General features: G+C 31.2%; 5 protein-coding genes across 7 annotated transcripts in view; 1 reads left to right on the top strand and 4 right to left on the bottom strand.

Annotated features, from left to right (window-relative positions):
• Nucleotides 1-8,460, bottom strand: part of LOC149909735 (putative multidrug resistance-associated protein lethal(2)03659) — a 34,512-nt gene extending 26,052 nt beyond the window's left edge. Inside the window, exons 1-4 of the mRNA XM_090119830.1 lie at nucleotides 8,145-8,460; nucleotides 7,406-7,488; nucleotides 5,881-5,966; nucleotides 4,757-4,913 (exon numbers count right to left, since the gene is read on the bottom strand). Of these exons, the coding sequence (XP_089975956.1) occupies nucleotides 4,757-4,913; nucleotides 5,881-5,966; nucleotides 7,406-7,482 (320 nt within the window). The 5' untranslated portion in view covers nucleotides 7,483-7,488; nucleotides 8,145-8,460. The remainder of the gene's footprint in view (nucleotides 1-4,756; nucleotides 4,914-5,880; nucleotides 5,967-7,405; nucleotides 7,489-8,144) is intronic.
• A 2,933-nt stretch (nucleotides 8,461-11,393) lies between these two features.
• On the top strand, nucleotides 11,394-13,051 carry beta3GalTII (beta-1,3-galactosyltransferase 6). 2 transcript variants are annotated; one of them, XM_090119829.1, is made up of 4 exons: nucleotides 11,394-11,621; nucleotides 11,711-12,273; nucleotides 12,353-12,543; nucleotides 12,654-13,051. In XM_090119829.1, exons 2-4 carry the CDS (start codon nucleotides 11,740-11,742, stop codon nucleotides 12,925-12,927), a joined length of 999 nt encoding a protein of 332 aa, XP_089975955.1. In that variant the 5' UTR covers nucleotides 11,394-11,621; nucleotides 11,711-11,739; the 3' UTR covers nucleotides 12,928-13,051. The 2 variants fall into 2 exon arrangements, with proteins under 2 accessions (XP_089975955.1, XP_089975954.1); XM_090119828.1 differs by having other exon boundaries at nucleotides 11,394-12,273.
• On the bottom strand, nucleotides 13,041-18,519 carry Uxs (UDP-xylose synthase). 2 transcript variants are annotated; one of them, XM_090119827.1, is made up of 10 exons: nucleotides 18,395-18,519; nucleotides 18,249-18,311; nucleotides 17,798-18,126; nucleotides 17,291-17,470; nucleotides 17,101-17,206; nucleotides 15,332-15,445; nucleotides 14,855-15,042; nucleotides 14,216-14,348; nucleotides 13,859-13,995; nucleotides 13,041-13,723 (listed from the first exon to the last, which is right to left on the bottom strand). In XM_090119827.1, exons 2-10 carry the CDS (start codon nucleotides 18,307-18,309, stop codon nucleotides 13,607-13,609), a joined length of 1,365 nt encoding a protein of 454 aa, XP_089975953.1. In that variant the 5' UTR covers nucleotides 18,310-18,311; nucleotides 18,395-18,519; the 3' UTR covers nucleotides 13,041-13,606. The 2 variants fall into 2 exon arrangements, with proteins under 2 accessions (XP_089975953.1, XP_089975952.1); XM_090119826.1 differs by having other exon boundaries at nucleotides 18,249-18,513.
• A 1,223-nt stretch (nucleotides 18,520-19,742) lies between these two features.
• On the bottom strand, nucleotides 19,743-21,346 carry LOC149909732 (uncharacterized). Its single transcript, XM_090119825.1, has one exon. It carries the CDS (start codon nucleotides 21,043-21,045, stop codon nucleotides 19,942-19,944), a length of 1,104 nt encoding a protein of 367 aa, XP_089975951.1. The 5' UTR covers nucleotides 21,046-21,346; the 3' UTR covers nucleotides 19,743-19,941.
• Nucleotides 21,347-21,485: 139 nt separating this feature from the next.
• Nucleotides 21,486-23,810, bottom strand: LOC149909731 (uncharacterized). The gene is made up of 2 exons (XM_090119823.1): nucleotides 23,550-23,810; nucleotides 21,486-22,718 (listed from the first exon to the last, which is right to left on the bottom strand). The coding sequence occupies exons 1-2, from the start codon at nucleotides 23,550-23,552 to the stop codon at nucleotides 21,588-21,590; spliced, it is 1,134 nt and encodes a 377-aa protein (XP_089975949.1). The 5' UTR covers nucleotides 23,553-23,810; the 3' UTR covers nucleotides 21,486-21,587.
• Between the last annotated feature and the right edge of the window lie 348 nt (nucleotides 23,811-24,158).

The following is a 24,158-nucleotide window of genomic DNA, read 5'->3' as shown; positions in this document are numbered from 1 at the left end:
GGTAAGTAAGTATAATCATTTCAAAGAAAATCTCAAAGAATATTGTTGATGTTTAAGATAGAACGATTAAAGCAAAGATTAACGTCAATCATTCACGCAATGTTTGAAGCTATTTGAATTCAAAGGAACAACATTATGACTTTACGGTTTAATGCTGTAGGATTATTACAGTTGCTCAATTCCAAGATAATTGTATATAATTAAAAGAAAATGCTATGAATAGTTGAGTAATAGACCGACAAAGACCGCACCCAAATTGCATGCCGCTAAACATTCAATTATATATTGTGCACATTTGTTTTATTTGAGTATTTCTGTCTTTGTATCTATAGTAATCAAGGGTTATTCTGTGATAATAATAAAATATTAATAAAGGTGATTGTCGACTTTTTTTTGCTATTCAGCATGTGTTCATATGAATCACACCTCGGAGTCGTCAAAATATGCATAGTTGCGATGAAAGAAGCAGAAATGAGTTAAAAAAAAGTTACACAGTTAAAAAGCTTATCTAACTACTAATTCCTGTAAAGACAATTTCTAAGTCTTATGGTAAGAAGTATGAAAATTTCTACACTACAACTCCAGGTATGCCATCTCTTAATCTCATCTAATAAAATAAACGATGCATAATCTAGTCAGCGAGCACGGCAGTTATCATGCCTAATGGCTTTCGAGCACGTAGATATAAAATATACCATTCATTCAATTCAGAGCAAATATTATTCAAACTAACAATTATTATAATTATATCTTATCTATGACAGAAGAAATCAAACATTAACTTAAAATTATTGCTTAATCCATTTTATATACTCGTATCTAAGCGATCATTTAATACCACCACCACTTACAAGAGCAATGTAGAATTAATTTCAATAAATGCTTATGTGAGATAAGTAAAATACCCGTTTTACGAACTAATTAGAAAGATAGATTAGTTCCGGTGTTTTATATTCGAATGGACGTGATATATTGGCTGATATTTAGTCACATCGTGGTCACATCACATCATACGGACGGGGATTGAACACAGGTTCGTAATATTGAATTTAAATCAAATTGTGACAGAAATTAATAGAATAATTAGGATGAGAAATATTTATGATACATATTAGATTCACGTCACGTCTCAGACCACCAAATATTTCGTGACTTCAAACTCATACAAGCCACCCTGGTCAATCTTTGATCGCAAAGCAAATAATGACGTCATGAACGGTATAAAGCCTGGCTACTCGTATCTACATGGTAACATGAAACTCAATGCTCTGCGAGGTGTTTCCTCGAGCAATGTCAACGCGCACACAACCAAAAGTAAGTGACACATTGTGCGACTTGCCATTCCGCTAGGTCGACATACGCAACCAAGGCAAAAGTGTAACAGCGCGTTTCTTGACCTTATTCTAAACTACCTTTAAAATACCATCTTCTACTGCATTGTTGGATTTGGCAACCATCATATCAATCATTCATAATTCATAGTGAGATACAAATTGCCATATTTTAAATTTTAAACGTTCAACTTCATTCAAATGTACCTATCGTTTAATTTTGAATAAATAATAATTAAAATTACCTTGAATACATGAATATTGAAAGTATTTTTTTATATTAATTACTTTTACATAGTAATGAGTCAAGATTCTCGAATCAGCACAACTGAATCTTTCTTAAATAATAAATATATCATATTATGATAGTGTTTACTGATGATCCAAAGATGATTTTATAGCTTTTTCCGCTAAATTTGTTAGATTTACTTGGTCATGATGAATAGCAAATTCAAACCATGAATCAACAATGGCATTGGAAATTCAATCAGCAGCACTTCCGTTCTATTTAACTATTTTATAAAACCTATATAGGTACATCGTTATCTTCACACACACAATTTATAGACGCAGCTTTGCAACAAATTGCATGAAGAATAAAATAAAATATCAAATAAGTCTGGAATGCTAATTGGGGGTAATAAACTAAGTAAACAATTGATCTTTTAATTCGAGGCACATGACCTAATAAATCAATTTGTTATTTAATTAAAAACAAGATAACGTTACTCCGACGTTGCATTGCTTTAATAAAATTATGCAAACTTTTACCTAACTATGTAATATTTTCAACTATGCTATCATAATTGCGGTCATTCTCGCCAAGTTAACGCGAAATTATTTTTATACACAATACTTTGTTGCTAAATCGACAGTTTTATAGATATGTCTATAAACACCCAGAGTGTGTTAATTGACATTGGAATCATCAATGCATATTTCTTTAGGGAATTGTATCTAACCTTGTTAGTTTTCTAAATTTCAATACTTATTTGATATTTTTCTTTACGCACGTAAATGTTATAAATTGCTTAGAATTAGAATTATTGTATCTACGTTTTGTTCATTCATGTAAATTTAGGTGTAGCACGCTGTTCTAGGTCCGATATTCTAATGATATTGAAAACTTCTAAAAATTATTCTGGTAAGTCCTTTGGTGTATTCAGTAATTAGGGAATTATAATATCAACAAGCTCCGAAAATGAGCAGGTAATTGGATATGTTTACACCATTAGTAGGTAGGTACCTAATATACATAATTTGTGGAAGGAAATTGTCTTAAGTTTTAATATTATAGTATTTCGTTAATCATTATTACTATTAAAACTAGAAGCTATATTGTTAACAGATTAAATATAGCTTTTGTTGCATTAGGCAGGTACAAATAATTGTATAGGGGCAGGTGATGTGATGGGACGAGAAATCTTTCATGCAAGGTAATGTATTTTATTTTCCAAATACACGTTTACAAATAACATCTAATACCGTAAAATATAATTTAAGAACCCGAATATAAATTAACGAAATAATCGATTGCATTCCGCCAGTTCACTAACTCGAGAAGTTCAATAGTGTTAGATACAAGTAAGATAAACATCTAGGTTAATTTTATTAACAAATAGTACAAAATAGGTTAACATCGATATCTGTTACTAAATTACGGTTATATTCAATGGATACCGATGCATGTACCTTCTTTATCAGATATGGTTAATGTTCATCTATTTTATCTATGAAATATTTCAAAACATGTCACATTTTCGCAATTAAAATTTTATGTACAATGGAACTTTTGTTTTTCTTTGGTCAGTGTACACACTGTTGTCAAGGTCTCATTAATAATAAAACGTGCGAAATAGAAGAAAAACATTCAATATTTTCTAAAAATAGGATTTATATGATAATATCTACACAATTGTGCATATTTACCAACGACTTCCATTATAGGTACCTAGCTATGAGACAATTATTTTATTACGGTTGACATAGGTTTTGTTATCATTGAAATTTCTACAAACAACATACCTAGGTATGTACCGATAATTGTTTGAGAATTGACTTATATATCACGTTTTAGTCGCAAGTCATATCTAATGATTAATGCCTAAGTAAATCTGGGATACCTATCCAATATATTATGGAAAACAAGAAAAAATAATTAAAGATGATCGCTATCAACTTCCTTTCGTTAATACATATTCTATTCAATATGATAACTTTTTCATTGAGCATTGTAATACAAAGAATACAATATATTTTATATTTCAAATAATGGATGTGATAATATCGAGTAGATAAGTTAATTAATAATTATTGTTTGACACTTAAAAACAATTAAAACAGAAACGAAAGTAAATAAAATAAAATAAATATTATTATAGGACATTATTACACAAATCGACCTAGTCCCACAGTAAGCTCGAAGGCTTGTGTTGTGGACTTGTGGGTACTAGGCGACGATAAATATAATATTATAAATACATATATAGATAATAACACCCAGACCCAAGAACAAATAATTGAGCTCATCACACAAATATTTGCCCTGACCGGGGATCGAACCCGGGACCGTCGGCTCAGTAGGCAGTTACTTTACCACTGCGCCACCGCGTCGTCAAAATGATTGACGCGAATGGATTTCAAGGAAAGGATGAATTTCATTGTATTTTTACACAGCCATTTTTAAAGATAATTATTGAAAAAATTTAAATTGTGAATTGTTTTTACATTTGCGGTATTCCACAGCCTTGGCGAGTGAACGAGCATTGTATTTTCATGTAAGTACAAACGCACATTGTTGAAATTCTAACGATTCCCATGAAAGTAAAATAAATATTCAAACACTAATTAAGTCGTAAATACGTATTAGTATTCAAATAAATTACCACCGCCTATTTAAACTGGCATTGATATCTTCATTGAAGAATGATTCAATAAAAAATATGTAAGTGAAGTCCCATGTGGGGACATAGTGGGGTAAGGGGCAGATGCATTATACATCTGTTAAGACAAGTAGGTGATCAGCCTTCTGTGTCCTACCAGACCAAGACATTTTTTATTCTTCGTCTCTACCGGGAATCGAACCCAGGACCCCTCGGTGTTACGCTCACGCGTCAACCACTGTACCGAGGAGGCGGTCAAACAACCACCGCCTTGAACCGCATTGATATCTTCATTGAAGAATGATTCAAGAAAAAATATGTAATAATAATTATATTCACTGCAGTTTTGGCAAGTATTTTACGATACGCGGCGCTAATCCGGCCTATTGTATAGAGGGCCTTTTGGGACCCTTCACATTGTGTTGTACCTTGCTATTTTCGAAAAGGTATTATTATTTGTGCACGACACAACATTTTGCTGCAATAATTTAAAAGGTTTATCAGAATACAACATTTAAAATAAAATAGATTTTCAAATCTTACCGTATTCCACATTCCATGAACAGTAGAACAAAGCCATAGAGCATACATCGCGCAGCATATGCTTTTAGTATGACCCTAAGTAGGCTCGGAGTTCTTTTCCCTCCAGCACTGGCAACCTCTTCTTCCCATAACCGCGCAAATTTGTCGCCCAGTGGACCTAAACATTGATATTGTATTAGATATATATTACAATATTTATCTAATTAATGCATGAAGATGGGATTTGGCGTGCCTTCGATATACAATTTACAACGAGATTCACAATCACGATCAAAAATTGTCCCAAGCAAAACTCTGCCTACGCGTTTTGGGCAGAGTTTTGTAATGAGTGATAGCGACTTTGAACTTTAATGCCACGAAATAAGGTGTAAATTTAAATAAAAGTTTACTAAAACATCGCACGGACATTTTTAACGTTCTTTTAATAGGCGATTGTTGGATGTAGTGGAAAGACATAGGTTGCTTATGATAATGTTAACGGTGGAAGCTCTGGTCGAGGGTCCCACGGTCAGTATATGCGATCCTATTGTTAGGCAACTGACGGCGAGTATCTATGGGAGACGGTGATGTTAACATGAGTTGACAAAATATAGGCTTGCTTTTCCATTTTCAGTACAACATTAACTGTAATACTATATTGTAGATTAAACTATTTGAATGAATGTTGTGTGTGAATTATTATTGAAAATATATATGTATAATGTGAAATGAATTATGTCAGTTTTCATGGTATTTCCCAATCAGTATATAAAATTATAATTTTATAATATTCATAAACTTTTCAAGAAAGAAAATTTTATTTAAAAATTTTAATGCTATCCATTTGAAAGAAAACAATATTTTTAATTTCAACATTATCCTAGGAGATATTTGCTAAATCAACACTCAACAGGCATAACATGGATTGTGAGAGGAAATTAAAGAAACAAAAATAGTGTATATTATCTATACTAATATTATAAAGCGAAGAGTTTCATTGTTTGTTTGAATGCGCTAATCTCAGGAACTACTGGTCTGATTTGAATCAAAAAATCGATAAGACCAACAGGAGCGGAGCACTGCAGGTAAAACCACGTGGCACAGCTAGTGCAGGTATAGAAAATAAATCAAATTTAAACAAATACCTGAAGCATGTTCTTCTAACGGCTCATATAAATCATTTTCATCCATTTCTTTCTTCAAACCTCCCCAAAATATTGGTAAGGTCCATCTACAGTTAATTAAACATAATTAGAATATTATAGATAAAAAAAACACATATTTATTAAGATTAACAGAAATTCATACAAATGATTTCATTTCAAGTAATTTTGTGTCTCATATTTTTTAATTCATTTGTTTTTTCTCATTTATATATGATAGTCATTATAAAAAATAAACTGAATTTGAATAAAAATATTGTTTTACATTATGTAAGAACCAACAATTGAACTAACGTAACTAATTATTATTTATAGCATTCAGTCTTCGAGAATATAGACACGAGCAGAAATAACCTACTGAGAATAAACTTTGTTTAAATATAAATTCTCTTATCACTGATATATTTTGTAAATATACCTGAATTAAGTGGATATAACATTCAATATACTTTTTTTAAGTACCTGTATTGAAAATGATTATTTTGCATATATATTAAATCTGGGGGCACGGTAGTGCCCCCGCCAAGACGAGCCAAGCGAGGCGCACGGGCACTACCTACCTTTTCTCGAAGCGCTTCGACGTTTTTTTGAACCCTCATAACTTGGGTTTGGATTATGCTAGATCAACAAAATTTTCGGGATATATTGTCAATAGCGGACTCATTGAACATATTAAGTTTTAATTACATTAGCTTTTATACTTCAGATTTTATCTATATCTAAAAAACGCTAATTTCGTCACTGACTCACTGATGATCATCAAAATTCTTAAGGTATTTCCTAATGTCCTAGAAAGCTGAAATTTTGTATGTAAGCTAGTATTAGCACACAAACAACAAAAAAATTATAAAACTTGTAACTTTCATCCCCCAACCCCTTAAACTAGGGGATGGGAGTTTGTATGAGACCTGTAATTTTAAATTAAATTTTGATGACGCTAGAGGTCTAATCTAATAATCTAAAACTTGGTTCCCCTAGATATATATTATATGTATAGGTACTCCTTGTTAAAAAAAAAATTGTTACAAACAACTTACAAAATGAAATGAAATCCCACCAAAAACATTTTCATGTAAAATGTTGCCAAGACGAGCCCATATGACTCGCACTGTCAAAAAGTTATCAGATCTCATGTAGAGCCAAGCTTCTAACACTACACGCCCTACCTCTACAAGGCCTAACTTCACAAACTCTACACCTTAGTCAAAATATGTGGCTTGGCCGTTCGTTACTACAAGAACTATTGTATAACACAAAAGTAATGAGCAGTGAATTAATTTTTCACCTTAAGCCGATGTGAATGTAGCGAAATGGCCAAGCCACATATTTTGACTAAGGTGTAGAGTTTGTGAAGATAGGCCTTGTAGAGTTAGGGCGTGTAGTGTTAGAAGCTTGGCTCTACATGAGATCTGATAACTTTTTGACAGTGCGAGTCATATGGGCTCGTCTTGGCAACATTTTACATGAAAATGTTTTTGGTGGGATAAATATTATAAATATTACTTACGCAAATGTTATAGCTGATAAAGGGTTTGCTCTCGCCCGAGGATGGGGCGGTCTTCCTTTTTTCAATGGGGACTCCATATTTATCTATGGGAAAAATATTTTATTGTTTATTTCTTAAGTATAAGCATTCATATTTATATTCTTTGCAAAATTACTCATAACATTTTAGTTTTAAAGGTATAAGTACTGAGAATTTCATGTTATAATTGATTGATACTTAAAATAAGTAAAATGTGACTATGTTATTTTTAGTATTCATTAATTCATGTACCAATGACTTAAACACCTAAACAGTTTTTAAAAATGTATGTTGTAAGTATAATACATTTGTACTGCATTAATATTTCCATTCAAAAAGACAAAATGGGATATGTGATGTTTTTAATTCTAGATAGATATTATTGTGTATTTAAAACAGAACATGAGAAATATTTTAGAGTATGAAAATAAGTATGTATACATAAAATTGCAACATGTTGTTCAATATAATTAACTTTTGAACAATATATACTTATATTTATATATGTATATGAAATAACATTTGAAGCTCATACAGTATGTATGGTGTTTATGAGTTTCGGTTTTAGGATTTGGAAGATATTTATTGTTGCTAATTCCAAAATAAATACCGGTGTCTGTTTATTATTACAGTTTTCATCGACAAGTAACCAATTTAAAATTAATTTATTCAAAAACAAAAACTACATGTTTATTATAATTATTCCAAAGTAAGTACTTACATTCTAATGAAACACCTTGATTTATATAAATGATAATTTCATAGCGTCTTGGTAGGTATTCTCACTAAAATCACTTTTCACAGGACTAACTTTTTAAATTTTACCCTCATTCACACAAATATTTTATTCTATTAATATACAACTATAGAGTGTAAAGTACTATATTAAAATTAAACACGTTTCGGCTCCGTTATATAATATAAAAATACACACAATTAAAAACTATTTTTAAAATTATGACTTATATTTTATCACCAACCCCACCGATTCGTAAACCGCAAAAACCCGTACTGAAGTGTCACCGCGTGAAGTCGGCTGTCGGACTTTCAAGTAAACCAAAAGCGACCAAAAGTAAACCGACAAACCATAATCATTTGCGGCAAGTATTTGTCACGTCAATGTCAATAAACATACAAGTGTATATAATAATTAATAATATTTTCCGTATATTTTCGGATTAGAAATACGAGTGAATATAATAGGTAGATATAAAAATTCATAAAAAAAACTCAACTTCCATACAGTGCGACACAAAAGAGTTGAAAATAAATGAGGGCGCCACCGTCGCTCATATAGCAACACTGATACTGCGACGCAAGCGATCTTGATACTATAGAATAAAAATCCAAAAATCTATATAATATAATCTAAAATAAATACCGCGATTTAAACCGTTATAATTGTTTCATTGTAGCAATAGTGTAATTTAAGACAAAAATACATTAGTATTTTAATTGACCTACCTAGGTCAAATTTTACTTAAATGTATTTGGAATTAGTTATTTTATAAAAATCGGTCAAGTGTTTAGACTGCAGAGGCACACATAGAATCAAACATACAAACAAACAAGCATACATGCAGCTCAAATACATTACCCTCTTTCTGGGTCCGTCGGGTAGAAAAAAACAAGGCGATTTGAAAACCACATATTTTTATTTTTTTTTGTAGATAAATTTTGTACATTAATATAATTCATCAAAATCTAAATATTCTACTCCTTCAAAGGACTGATCATCACTCTGTTTCGAAGTACTGGCAAGAGGGTACGGGGCATCTTCAGTATCTGTAAATATGATACAGTAAATATGATTTTTTTTCTTATGGTTTGATTGATTAATAGATAGATAGCTGTATGAAAACAGTTATCACTATACTATGTAGTAAAATCTAAACTAGGTACTTTATTTGAGGCTGGTTGGATTGGATATAACTTCTTGACTCAAATTGTGCTGGTCGCACTATAAAAACTAGTTTTTGTTTACATACAAATAACCTCAAATTAAATTGCGAAAACGTAATAATCGCCATACATACATACATTAAACACTCGTTACTAATGGAATATTCTATTTTACGTAGTACTGAGCAAAAATAAATGGAATCTCACCGGTATATTCTGCTGTACGTTTGTAAACGTTTTCCAAATCAGTCAATAAATTTCCAGCTTGAAATTCGGACAAACACCGAATAAAAACTTTATACACCACATCACGGACACCGCTACGTTTAACCTTTTTCATGATGTCTGCTTTTTTATTTAAATTTCTTGTTCTAAATAACAATTTTATCTCAATAATTCTCCACTTCACGAAAAAAACAACAAATTTTTATTCAACTTGACAGCTACATTGCCAATTCAGGGTTGCCAGGTAATGAAAAACGAATTAGTTCCAAAATAATTAATTTCATCTCTTTTATGTCGTACTATACCTATAAATTTTAAAACCAAAATAAGTTTTATTTTAAGTGAATTGAATTTTACTTTTGGATTGTAAATTTAAAATCGCAATGTATAACACAATGTATATTATATGTACAGATTGTGTATATAGTGTGTAATGTCACTAAATGCAGACTATATTTTATTATATTAAAACGTAACAGAAAAGAGTTCAAGAATAATATACCTATAGGTATAGGTCTACCAGAATCTGATGGCATATTTATATTTAAGAAATAAAAGATTTTTATGTGGCAACTTATTTGACAACTATCAAATTGGATGTCAAATTATTTGTCTTTTTTGCAGTTGATGAATAATTTTTAGGATTTTGTCTAAAAAATCTTCGAAAATGTCGAAAAAGCCGCTGCGATCACAAGAAAGAGGTGTTGTTTATAATGTGTATAGAAAAACATTCGATGAAGAAGGGTCAAACACATCACAATTTTCAATTTTGAAGATTTTATTGGTAAATTGGACTTACCCGTTTTGATACTATAAATTAAAAAATATTATATGTAGGTAACTATAATATTGTTTGTTGATTAGAATATAATTTTATGAAAACTTATTACAGGAGTTTCAAATACGGCTATTCGTCAAGTCCAAGCTGTCCAAGTCAATTTTATAATGTGTGTCTGTTAATACTTACGAAAATAAACATAATTTTATTTTATTTTATAAAAAATTATAAGCAGTTTTGATCTACATTATCATTATATCGATATTTTCACATGGCATACTGGTAATGAATATGTATACAAATATAGGTATGTGTAAATAATAATATTATGTATTACCTGTATAAAAGTAATTTGTATAATTGTATATTATACATGTAAGTATGTACCTACATAATAATATTAAGTGGATATCTCATTATTAAGTACAGTATTGTCCACTTATGCAATGTGAGTAATGATATTGAGGACAAAATAAAAAATAAGCAGTATCAAGATCGTTCAGTCCATTTTCCCTAGGGTTGCACACTCAAAATTTTGATTTCCCTAATTGCCATCAGATTCTGGTTTACCTATACACACTTATTACCTATAGGTATATTATTCTTACGAATATATTAATATTATAATGAGGGCCTGCCATGAAAATTATTGCAAAACAACTTTAAAAAATTACCCGCAAAACACTTGATTATAGGATGTTGTAATAAAGAACATTAAAATCAAATTGTGGGTTGTTGTAACTATATTTTTTTGAGGTTACCGGAATATTTTTAGGCGTCAATTCCGAATTAAGAAAACTCGTATTCAGTGTAGTTCAGTATTAGAAAATTGCATAGAATCTTTTTGAGTGTACTAAAAACAATGAAATAATGCTCTACACCTCTTTAAACTAAACAAAATTGACATAGCGGCAGTAGGGTGAATGAGCATCCGCTCGTTTGATGTAAATGCACCGTAATATGTAGACAAACATCGACAAATGAAGATCTTTCAAATCTTGTCATGTCAAAGTCAAATGTGTCATTACTCATTCTGTAATTCTGTCATTTTGACTAATGTCTTATGCTATGTTATGTGTAAACAATGGTTATGTTATAACTGTTTTTTTAAATAATTAAAATGGAAATTGCTTAAAAACTAATGTAGTTTTTTACAGAATAAATACAGTATTTGTTTAATGAAGTTTGAGAGCGCCGTTTTTTGAAATAGAACAATAAAATATAAATGAATCAAAGCGATATAATAAATAGAAGATCCCTGAAAAAAAAGGGGAGAAGTAAAATATAATAGAAGTAATTGCCGTTTCAACGCAATATGCTTAGAGTCTACTTAAAGAAATATAAAGTCATGATACTATCTAGTATTTTATTTTTTTATCTAGGTTGTGGTATTACTTTAAATTTTATACGAATGGATTGTGCATCAGCCGCTATGCAAAAAGCAGATACAATAAAAATTTCTCAGAAATTTGATAACATTGAGTATCCCATACTAATAATCAGCAGTCCAGAAAATGAAGCTAAAAGGGATGCCATTCGTGCAACGTGGGCAAATTTTGCACATAATATTTTTGAGGAAAATGGAGTCAGATTATACAAATGGAATCATTCATGGATTGGAAGCCAACCTCAACATAATTTTATTAAATTGTTTTTTTCAATTGGTGTTCGTAACTTAAATTTGGTAAAATTGGAAAAACTAAAATTGGAAAATAGTAGAACTAATGACTTGTTGCTCTTAGACAGTTTTGAGGATGGTTATAAAAATTTAGCTGTTAAAGTTATTTATTCTCTTCAATGGTTGTATAATCATTTAAGTGAAATGAAGTATCTTATAAAAGGTGATGATGATTCCTTTCTTAGAATAGATCTAATAATAAAAGATTTAGAGGCATTTGCACCAAACATGAATGAACCTGAAATACAAAAGTATGTTACTAAAAAAGTAAGTTCCTGTATTCCTTTATTTTAAATAAATTTTTTACAGTATATTTTTAAGCGAGCTAATTGGAAATACTTTTTAGAAAGAACTTTTAAAATACAAAGGATTGTACTGGGGTTATTTTGATGGCCGTGCTAGGGTATACCTGACTGGAAAATGGGAAGAAAGAGACTGGTTTCTATGTGACACTTATTTGCCATATGCTCTAGGAGGTGGTTATGTGATTTCAAAAAGCATTGTAAAATATGTTGCAAATAATGCTGAAATATTAAGGTAATGTTTGTATGAAAAATTTAAATTTATAAAAAAATATTACTTAAATATATATTTTTTGATAATATATCACATTGACTTGCATAATGTCTCTTGTTTTTATTTTTTAGTCATTATAACTCTGAAGATGTCTCAATGGGAGTGTGGACAGCAGCACTAGATGGCATCAATAGAGTTCATGACATAAGATTTGATACACAGTGGAAATCTCGAGGTTGCGAAAATAACATGCTTGTACGCCACAAGCAAACGCCCACTGACATGTTTCAGATGTACAGAACATTAGTCCATTCCCATGGAGAAAAATTGTGCAAGACTGAGAATGCTTTGCGGAAATATTATTTCTATGATTGGAATGTCCTTCCCACCATGTGCTGTAAATAGTAACTTTGGTAACTAAGTTTTAAACTATATTTTCCTAGTCATTTTACTTATACCTCTTTATATGGATTGTTTATTCAATTTGAAATATTATAGGACAATAAAACACTTGTATAAACAAATTTAAAATTATTTTTATTTTCCAAAAGAACACAACAAACATTCAAACATTATTATTACAAATTAGTCAAGTTCTTTATTTAAAGACAATATATAAAAGCTATAATCACATTACAAAACAGAACATCAATAAATTGTGTCTATTTTTCAATCATTGCCATTAGGCTTACTATAATTGGATGATGTACTAAAATCATTATTATTTACGATATCATCCAAAAATCTAGTCAAATACCTACAAACAGACAATGTCATGTGCTACAAAACCACTCAGAATTCACAATTGACTCATATTATTAAACATTAAACAACACTATCAATCACAATATTTCAATGTCTTTAAGAAGAAATAGGATCAAAAATTACAGATTTATATTTCTCACTGATATAAAATCGCCAATTTATTATGAGGTAAGCTATAATAATATGTGAGAAGAGATAAATATTTTCTTCTAAGCATGGAGTGTAAGAAGACTCAGAAATATCACAAATATCTAAACTCTTTCATTCTAAGACTTCAACTTGTAATGGCTAATATCACATACATAATAGCTACTCTATTCTAGTGTGAGGCTTTTACTTTTGCATCCATATACGTTTGATTGTTGTAGAATGTGGTCCTTGAGAGTTCTTCTTTGAAGTAATCAATTGTTCTTTGCAGACCTTCTTGCAGAGATATCTAAAATGAAAAGTGAGTTAGAAACATGTAAAGAAATGATTGGAAAATTAAATAAACATTAAATTACAATTTAAAAGTTTTTCAAACAATATCAAGTGACGCAAAAATGAAAATAAGGTAATTATAATATCGTACTTTAGGGGACCAGTTAAGATGTTTTTCAGCAAGAGTAATATCTGGCCTGCGCCTCTGCGGATCGTCTTCTACTGCCGCGCCCGTTGCGACGGTACTCCGACATCCAGGGACTAGATTCTTTATTATAACAGCAAATTCTGAAATCATATAAACAATATTAATTAAGTATTAAATTTTGGATATTGTCTATACTAATTCGCAATCTACTTAGCATTTAAGCTTCATTTGAGGAAAAAGAATGAATGAAACTCCACATATGTATTTACAATGATGTCATTCTAGAAAGCAGAAATAAAAGCAAAATGAAATTGCATGTAAATCATATTGTAATTTGAAATGTAATTAAAATTATTTTACCTTCTATAGTGTGTTCTACGGGATTTCCTATATTAACAGGTAAGGTGTAACTGGAATCCATGAGTGCAAGGAGTCCATCAACCAGATCTGACACATAACAGAAGGATCGAGTTTGTTTTCCATTCCCATACACCTGTAATTATTAAAAAAAACTTGTTATAATATGATACATAAGATGGGCAATTTGTAGTAACAGAATTAAAATGTTATATAAAAACTCAATTATATGAATAACTCAATTGTTATATGAATAACTCAATTGCTAGTAGTTTTCTTTCAGGTCTTTCATTATAAGTATGTATATCATTTTTATTACTATGATGAATCATAGTAATAAAAATCTAAAAAAAATAATTAAATAGCAATACAATGTTATATTAGTAACAGTACTGTGATAATAATTTATAGATATTACATTATATATTTTAGAAATTGGAACAATGACTTGCAAATATGAATTTTCGATAAATAATGATGATATTGTATAAAGTTAATTTGATAAGTATTGTTCACCACCTGTGCTAATAGTTGCAATTAATTTGCATTATGCATAAAATACGTCACATAATATTTGTTTCCAAAAATAATTTCTATTACTTACATATTATGATATTATATTCCCAAATTTTTTTTACTTACTGTAATAGTTAAATTTTGCAGTGCTTGCATCACAAAGTTCGACACTACGCGCCCGTCGGAGACATGCATTCTTGGACCATAAGTGTTGAAAATTCTGGCAACCCGTACAGATACCTTTTCCTGCTTAGCATAGGAATAAGCCAATGTCTCTGCCACTCTTTTGCCTTCATCATAACAGGCTCTGGGTCCTGAAAAAGCATATATCTTGTATTATTATTTGTGTGTTTAAGTAACATTTTGTTAATATATTATTTGAGTTCAAATTGCATAATTTATTTGAAGAATAACTATGAAGAGGCAAAATTTAGAGCTTCTATTGTCATAGATAAATTTTAATTTATAGTAACAAAACAGTTCAGTTTTTGTGATAAAGCTTGAAATGAATGAAATATTTTCGTCATATCGTTGATATTTGGTTTATTTGAATATAATGATATTGACATAGACATTGAACTCATTTAGATAAGTGTTAATTACCAATTGGATTGACATGACCCCAATAGGACTCTGGTTGGGGATGTACCATGGGATCCCCATATACTTCAGATGTACTTGCAATGAGAATTTTTGCTCCAACTCGCCTCGCCAATCCTGAAATTATATTTGTAATATCATTAAATACAATTATCATCTTCTTCTTATATATAAAAATGAATCGCAAAATGTGTTGGTAAGCGCATAACTCGAGAACGGCTGAACCGATTTCGATAATTCTTTTTTTATAAATTTATAAAGAATAGAAAAAATTCGATCACGAGGCGGGACTCGAACCCGCATCCTTCGCGCCATTCCGGGGCGGATGCCTCACCAACTCAGCCACTCGTGACCCGCCCGAGTGATCGAATTTATTCTATTCTTTCAGTTTTATGTGTCTGAAGGGACACACCGCGCGCCATCTATTGAGATGATTAACAACCATTTCAACCAATATGAAGCACTTTTCAGTGAATACAATATTGTAACGATGGAACACGACCTTTTTTTTTTTTTGTTGAATTTATATTTTTGGTTTTATGGCATTCAAATGCTTTATAAATATAAATTTATAAAGAATAGAAAAAATTCGATCACGAGGCGGGACTCGAACCCGCATCCTTCGCGCCATTCCGGGGCGGATGCCTCACCAACTCAGCCACTCGTGACCCGCCCGAGTGATCGAATTTATTCTATTCTTTCAGTTTTATGTGTCTGAAGGGACACACCGCGCGCCATCTATTGAGATGATTAACAACCATTTCAACCAATATGAAGCACTTTTCAGTGAATACAATATTGTAACGATGGAACACGACCTTTTTTTTTTTTTTGTTGAATTTATATTTTTGGTTTTATGGCATTCAAATGCTTTATAAATATAAATTTATAAAGAATAGAAAAAATTCGATCACGAGGCGGGACTCGAACCCGCATCCTTCGCGCCATTCCGGGGCGGATGCCTCACCAACTCAGCCACTCGTGACCCGCCCGAGTGATCGAATTTATTCTATTCTTTCAGTTTTATGTGTCTGAAGGGACACACCGCGCGCCATCTATTGAGATGATTAACAACCATTTCAACCAATATGAAGCACTTTTCAGTGAATACAATATTGTAACGATGGAACACGACCTTTTTTTTTTTTGTTGAATTTATATTTTTGGTTTTATGGCATTCAAATGCTTTATAAATATAAATTTATAAAGAATAGAAAAAATTCGATCACGAGGCGGGACTCGAACCCGCATCCTTCGCGCCATTCCGGGGCGGATGCCTCACCAACTCAGCCACTCGTGACCCGCCCGAGTGATCGAATTTATTCTATTCTTTCAGTTTTATGTGTCTGAAGGGACACACCGCGCGCCATCTATTGAGATGATTAACAACCATTTCAACCAATATGAAGCACTTTTCAGTGAATACAATATTGTAACGATGGAACACGACCTTTTTTTTTTTTTTGTTGAATTTATATTTTTGGTTTTATGGCATTCAAATGCTTTATAAATATAAATTTATAAAATTAAATTTTTTCTATTCTTTATAAATTTATATTTATAAAGCATTTGAATGCCATAAAACCAAAAATATAAATTCAACAAAAAAAATTCTTTTTTTATTATATTCCTTGAAGTACGAGGATGGTTTTTATGTAGAGAAAACGTAAATATGTACCACGGGCGAAGCCGGGGCGGACCTCTAGTATTTCATAATTATTTAAAATGTGATATTATTGCAAAATATTATTTAATTCATGGGAAATATTTACCCAACATGTTAATAGTTCCCAATGTATTTGTCTTTATTGTTTTGACTGGATTTTGCATGTAATGCGGTGGGCTTGCTGGACTAGCTAGGTGATATATTTCATCCGCCTTGAAACAGAAAAAAAAGTATTTTTAGATTTATTTCTTCCTTAATTAATGCATATTATATTAAGTCATGTCATTTATGATTACCTCTACATAAAGTGGGTTAACAATATCATGATGGATCATTTCAAAATTACGATGTCCGAACCAATGTTCAACATTTCTCTTTCTTCCTGTGAAGAAGTTATCAACAACTATAACTTCATGGCCTTGCATCATAAGTATGTCCACTAAATGTGATCCCACGAAACCTGCACCTCCTGTTACCTGAAAAATTATATATTATCATTAAATTACATTCCAAAATGTGCATAAATTGTAGTAAATAATAACTGGTTATTTTTTCTACATTATGTTTAACTGCTTTTGTTTGTTCACCTTATGCTAGTTCTGTGCTTATGTAGTGCAATTGTGCAAATATTGAGTTTCTTTCTTAAACACTAAATACTTGAAGATATTAAAAAAAATTAATGCTGTGGAATAAATTGTATAATTAGTTAACCTAGGAGTAAAATTCTTTTAAAGTTTTTATCTTATTCAAGAAGTTTTGAAATTTTTAATATAATGAATATTATAATCTATAAAACAAGTTACCAATATTCTCTTTCTTAATTTATGTCCAAGATATTTCACATCAGGATATTTTTGAGGTATTCTTCCCTCTAAAACTGCCAGTTTCTTTTCCAATTGTTCAATTCGAGCTTTGGCTTCTTGCAACTCTTTCTTGGCATTATCATCTGATTTAGCATTTGATTCCATTCTTTTAATTTTTTCTTCTCTTGGTACATAAATATTCTCCTTCTTTGGTAACCGGTTAAAATCCCTATAACTTAATCCCTGGTAGTCATCATCAGATCTGGATTCTTTTTCGATTTGAATGTCATAAAATTTGTCTTGTCTCAATATAAGAAAAATAAAAATCACTGAAAGAACATGAATAATTTTATTTTATTCTTAACTAAAACATATGTGTACATACGTAAAATTATTAATTTGAATTATCGCAAAACAAAATATAAATTAATGATTACTTTTTGGTACTTACACAGAGCTAATACACATATAATTGTCACAGTTTTTCGGAATTTTAATGATTGTCTTATCATTTCTGAAAGTGTTCAAGTTATATGGTTTACATGTTCAATATTATTATCATCACATAAATTTCGACACAACTTAGGTATTGCTTACTATAATAACAGGTACTTGTTTACTTTGTATATTAGCGAACAAAATAATGTCTAAATAAATTTTCTTTTTAAAATTTACATTGATGCGAAGCTATTGATATTCAGTATTGTGAATTCTATACTGTCGTCTGTCAATAGCATACTGTGTATTGTCACTGTCACTTTCCAATCTATGTCATAATGACACTTTATTTTTATTAAAAATATTTTATTTAGGCTGGCAATGTTCACAGGCCTACAAGGATCTTTCGCCACGTCCGCGTCGTGAACTAAATATATTTTGTAATTTCATTACTTCTAAAAAATTAATCAATATATTCAAGTATAAAGGACTGATTACGGAATGTTGATAAGCTTATTGATAATATACATCTATATTTAAATAACCCATTTTCCTTAAGGCGTTACCCGGCAATTTCGACTATGTTCAACCTCTATAAAGTCTGGTACAACATAAAGCACAATACCGAAAAAAATATATAAAATAGGATGGTCTTTGATCTTTAATTGCTCGCGAGGACTTTTTTCCAAAGTTAATAGATTTCTAGAAAAAAAATGTGCCGTGGTCATCGATTTTTCCGCAAATACTCTATAAACTTCGTAACCTGCTGACTTAGAGCTCTGAAAATTTTATGTTTAATAAATTATCAGTTACACAACAGTCCCTGACGAGGATTTTTTGTTTCACTGATTGGTATATTTTTAAATACAAAATGCGAGGAAAAAAGAAGGTGCAGCGGGAGAGGTTTGAGATCCGTCAAGTATGGTCAAGGTTATTAGCGCATGTATAAGCCTTAATGATGTTTCCCTACTAAAAATGATTTCACATAGGCCATTCCCAAGAAGCTTATATCTAATCTTGGCCATTCCAATAACTCAAAACTATCTATAAATATTTATAATTTCGCAATCATCACAGAACTGGTATAAAACATATTGAAAACAATCCATCATACGACAGACACCAAATGAGTGACCACTAGAAAGAGTTAGTAAAGGTGTATTTTTATTGAATTTTCGAAAATGTTGAATAATTCGGAAACCTAGGGACCTTAGTGAACATAAAATAATATCTGAAAAGCCATAACATCATTCATTACGCCATACCCATATATGTGGGTATTTGTAAAAGCTTTTAGTTTAGAAATGGAACAATAGAGCACCATGAGAGCACCTTTATTTTTATGTATAATATTTTAGGATAACAAAAAAAGACATTTGTACTTAATATTATCTTATCTGCAAAAACTTTATAATTTAGTATTTTGAACTTTTTTTTGTTAACTTTGTACAATATTACAACAACAAACGCTTTTAAATTATTTTATTGAGGAAGAGAAAAAATAAAACATAAGTAATAAATTTATTATAGAATTAATTTAAACAATTTTACTAAGTACTCTTATACCGCGAAAGTACTCATTAAAGAGCAACAAAGTTTTATTTAATAATTAACTTCTACAAAAAAATATAAAATAGGTAGTTACATAAGTAATACATTTATTAAAATTATATTTCTATAATGGATAACATTACATTTAATACAAATTACACACATGGGTTTCTCAAGCGCACCAGAAAATCAGGTTGGTCTATAAATAAACCGTCGATTCCTGTTGCTAAGAATGCTTTTAGTTCTCCATTGAAATAACCAAACGCACTATCAGAAGGATCTTCACTCCTGAATTCTATTGGCAAATACGCATTTTCTGCTCGAAACGTGTACGGATGTACTTTTAGCCCAACTGCATGGGCGTCTGCTACAAATGTTGTTGGTCTGCCAAGCCTATTTCTAGAGTCACGAGGAATAATATGACTTTTATCAGGACCAACGGCATGTGCATATTTTGATATCTCTTTTAGCCCCTCTGCTGTCACCATATCACCGTACGTTATATTCGATCCTATTATCATCTGGTCAAGAGGTTGATTTTGTCTGCGACCAATTAATTGCAATAATCTAAGGTCTGTCATTGCTTTTAATTCTTTTAAATTATTTATTTCAAAGGATTGTATATAGGCTGGTGCACTTTGTCCCATATAACCATTCTTGTGAAACGCATCTACGACCGCTTGTTCCATTGGTAATCCTATGAGTTTGAAATAACTGCCTAATTTAATTTCTGGATATATTCCAATTGTGCGATTCTCACTTAATTCCAGTCCCTTGACCAAATCAATGATTTCTTGGAAAGTTGGTACTTCAAAAGATCCATCCATACGTGTATTTCCTGGTCGAATACGTGGCAAACTTTCAATTGCTCTTAAAGTTTTTATTTCAGCAAGAGTAAAGTCTTCTGAAAACCATCCAGATATTTCTCTTTGAAGAATTGAAATTGTTCGGTACCGGTCCGCAAATTCAGGACGCTGTGCGACATCGGTGGTAACATCCAATTGGTTTTCGTGACGAGCAATAAGGTGCCCATCTTTGGTCATAACTAGATCGGGTTCAACATAATCTGCACCCATAGTTACTGATAAGGCATATGCCCCTAAAGTATGTTCCGGCACATATCCACTTGCCCCACGATGAGCAACAACCACTGGTTCACAGTCATCGGGTCCGCGTCTGTATTTCTTTTGTTCTTTGTTAGGCAACGCATAAACCGAACAAACGAATCCTAAAGCATATACAATTGACAAAATGTTCATTTTTAGGCGTCCGGTAACTATCGTTAAGCTGTAATTACTATTAATCAATACTTATAAAGGCTAAAAATTACGAGAAGTTTATACGATACTTTATCTGCTAATCCTATTTAAGTAGTTTTTTAACGACAACAATTGATAACATTGTGACGATCCTCAGCATTATTTTCTATGACGATTATATAAACAAATAAATATTGTATTAACTTGTATTATAACAAGCCGACCGTTTCGGCTACGCGTAGGATAAAAACAAAATAAAATTTAGCCTAGATGTCACTCAGGGTAGATTTCTGCGGAGGAAAGAATTTTTCAAGTGGATGCAGTATGTAGTTTTGGAGAGTTCATTTCAAAGAATCACACCCATTCTTCTTTACAATATAAGTGTAGCTATTTCTTACAATGGTCATATTAATTATATAGATGAAAAAAAAAATCAACGATTTTCTTTATTAAAACGGATGTTTATTATAAGTCCATTTTTTCACTTATTAAATATGTTTATATATTATAATTACTTATGCTAGAGTCACCTAAAATATTTACTAACAATTTTCTCTAATACTAACTGGTATATCAGGTTGGTCTGCAAATAAACCATCAATACCTGCAGCGATGTATGCTCGTAATTCCCCTACTAAATCTCCTCTAGCAGAAAGTTCTGGATCATCACTTTGAAATTCTTTAGGCAGAAAAGTGTTTTCTGCTCTGAAGGTATAAGGGTGTACTTTTAAACCTGCTGCATGCGCATCGTTAACAAAACTTGTCGGTTCTCCGAGTGTGTTATCTTCGTTACGAGGAATAATAAACGATTTATCTGGTCCAACAGCATATGCATATTTAGAAACTTCTTGTAATCCTTCTGGAGTCGCCATATCGCCGTAAGTAAGATTAGTTCCAAGTATAACTTGATCGGCAGGTTGAAGGGACTTGTCGCTTTCATATAATTGTAACAAACGAAGGCCCGTTATTTCCTTCAATTGCTTTAAATTTTCGACTTCAAATGATTGGATATAAACAGGGGCTTTCAATCCCCTATAACCATTTGAATGGAATGTATCCACTAGACGCTGTTCCATGGGTAAACCTAATTTCTTAAAATGACTACTATGTTTAATTTCTGGATATAAACCAATGGTTCTTTTTTGACTGATCTGTAAGCTCTTTACAAGATCAATAATTTCTTGGAATGTTGGGACCTTAAACACGTCATTCATACGTGCGTTGCCCGGTCGTATATTTGGAATTCGTTCGATGGCTCTGAGAGTTTTTAATTCAGCTAAGGTAAAGTCTTCTGTAAACCAACCACTTATTTGGTTTCCGTCGACGGTTTGATTTCGGTGTCGATCAGCAAATTCTGGATGATCTGCGACATTAGTGGTCAATCCAAGCTCATTATCGTGTCGTGCTACGAGATGACCGTCCTTAGTCATAACTAAATCAGGTTCAACGTAGTCCGCACCCATTATGACAGCTAGGGCGTATGAACCTAGAGTATGTTCGGGAACATATCCACTCGCGCCCCTGTGTGCGATGATGGTTGGATGACATCGGTCCGGATCGCTTTTATCAGGCTGCCAAGATATGATTGCCGATGGTGCTGCAGATACAAGAGTTATGCCTCCAATTATAAATATTGTCCATATACCCGTACGTGTTGATACTTTGTATTTATCCTGAAATAAAAATAAAAATAAGATTTTAATAGATACAAATTAATTATTTAATTTATTAATTTTTGTTTAAAAAGGCATTATATAAATAAATAAAATCATCTTTATTTGGTTCTCACAACATTAAAAGGTTACAAAACTCAATTATACTACACAAAGAGAGGATAACGTTGTGAGAAACTGGTGCCTGAAATAGACTAAATAGAAGTCTGAGGTACAGGTCACCAGCCCCCCTCGCGGATATCATACAAAGTAGGTTAATTAAAGTTTATGCACCTAAATAATGGATAAAAGTATACAAATTTTACCAGTCGACAATTTTACTGTAAAAGAAAGAAAAAAAAAATAAATAATACTATATAATACAAGGAAGAATAACCTATTTTAAATTCCTACCAAATCTTATAGATGTGCCTTAATGTGTGTGTGTGTGTGTGTGTGTGTGTGTGTCTTAATGTGCTTGTATTTGTGATGTGTTGAATCTGAATGTATGTGGGTGAAATTGAAGTTGGAAACATTTTGGGTGCATTCATAGAGTTTTAATATGTTATAGCATCACAGCCATGAATAAAAAAAAGAATTATTTTAAAAATGAAATAAACTTTTCTATAAAACAATAAAAAAAAATATTTTTCCAATTTACATAATAATAGTTATGGGTATGAAATATAAAACTAAACACGTATGATCATTGATAGTATTCGTCACATTTTAATATTTTTACCCTAATAGTTTAAAAGTTTATGCACATAACAGAACTCACAGAAGCTGTGAAAAATATCCATAAACCAAAACAAATAACTTTTAATTAGAAAACGTAAATACTAATCTTACCATTTTAAACACTTAGCAATCCGAATAAAACTAACTTCGATAGAGTTCACTTTAGACAATAACTTTAGTGTTGTCTCGTAGCACTGATGTTTACATGTGTGCACGAAATTCTTTACAATTTTTATTGTATTATTTTACTACTCTAATGTTACTGCTCTTATAAATAAGTTAAAATGGTTCACTGAAACAATATCGCATCACGTGCTGCACGGTTGAGTTGTGAATCGAAAGAGGAAAGTCTTTTAAATTAATATTCATATTGTTTTCCTCAGCATTTGTTACGAAGAGTACCTACGCTATGTCACGAAAGTGAATGTCAAAGAGACTGGTTTTAATTTAGGTACGCTGTTTCTTGAATTAATTTTCTGCTTTGTTTAACGTTTTAAAAAGCCACGATATACCTAATTACAAACTATTGAGAGGCGATCAGTAAAATAAAAATGATCAAGGTTTTCCTTGATACACATGTGGATATACTACAGTTACTATGATAATTGATAAGTACCAATTAGCACGAGCATTATGTTGTGGTTAAAACATAATATCAATTGCTCTAAATCAGCAGTTGTCGCTGTCATTTTAACAATACATTAAAAAACTATTATAAAA

Source organism: Colias eurytheme, chromosome 3, assembly GCF_061535395.1.
Source record: "Colias eurytheme isolate Ceu_HAF_F1 chromosome 3, ilColEury1 Martin Lab GWU primary, whole genome shotgun sequence".
In the NCBI taxonomy this organism is placed as follows: Eukaryota; Metazoa; Arthropoda; class Insecta; order Lepidoptera; family Pieridae; genus Colias; species Colias eurytheme.
This window is presented reverse-complemented; position numbering and strand designations above follow the sequence as displayed.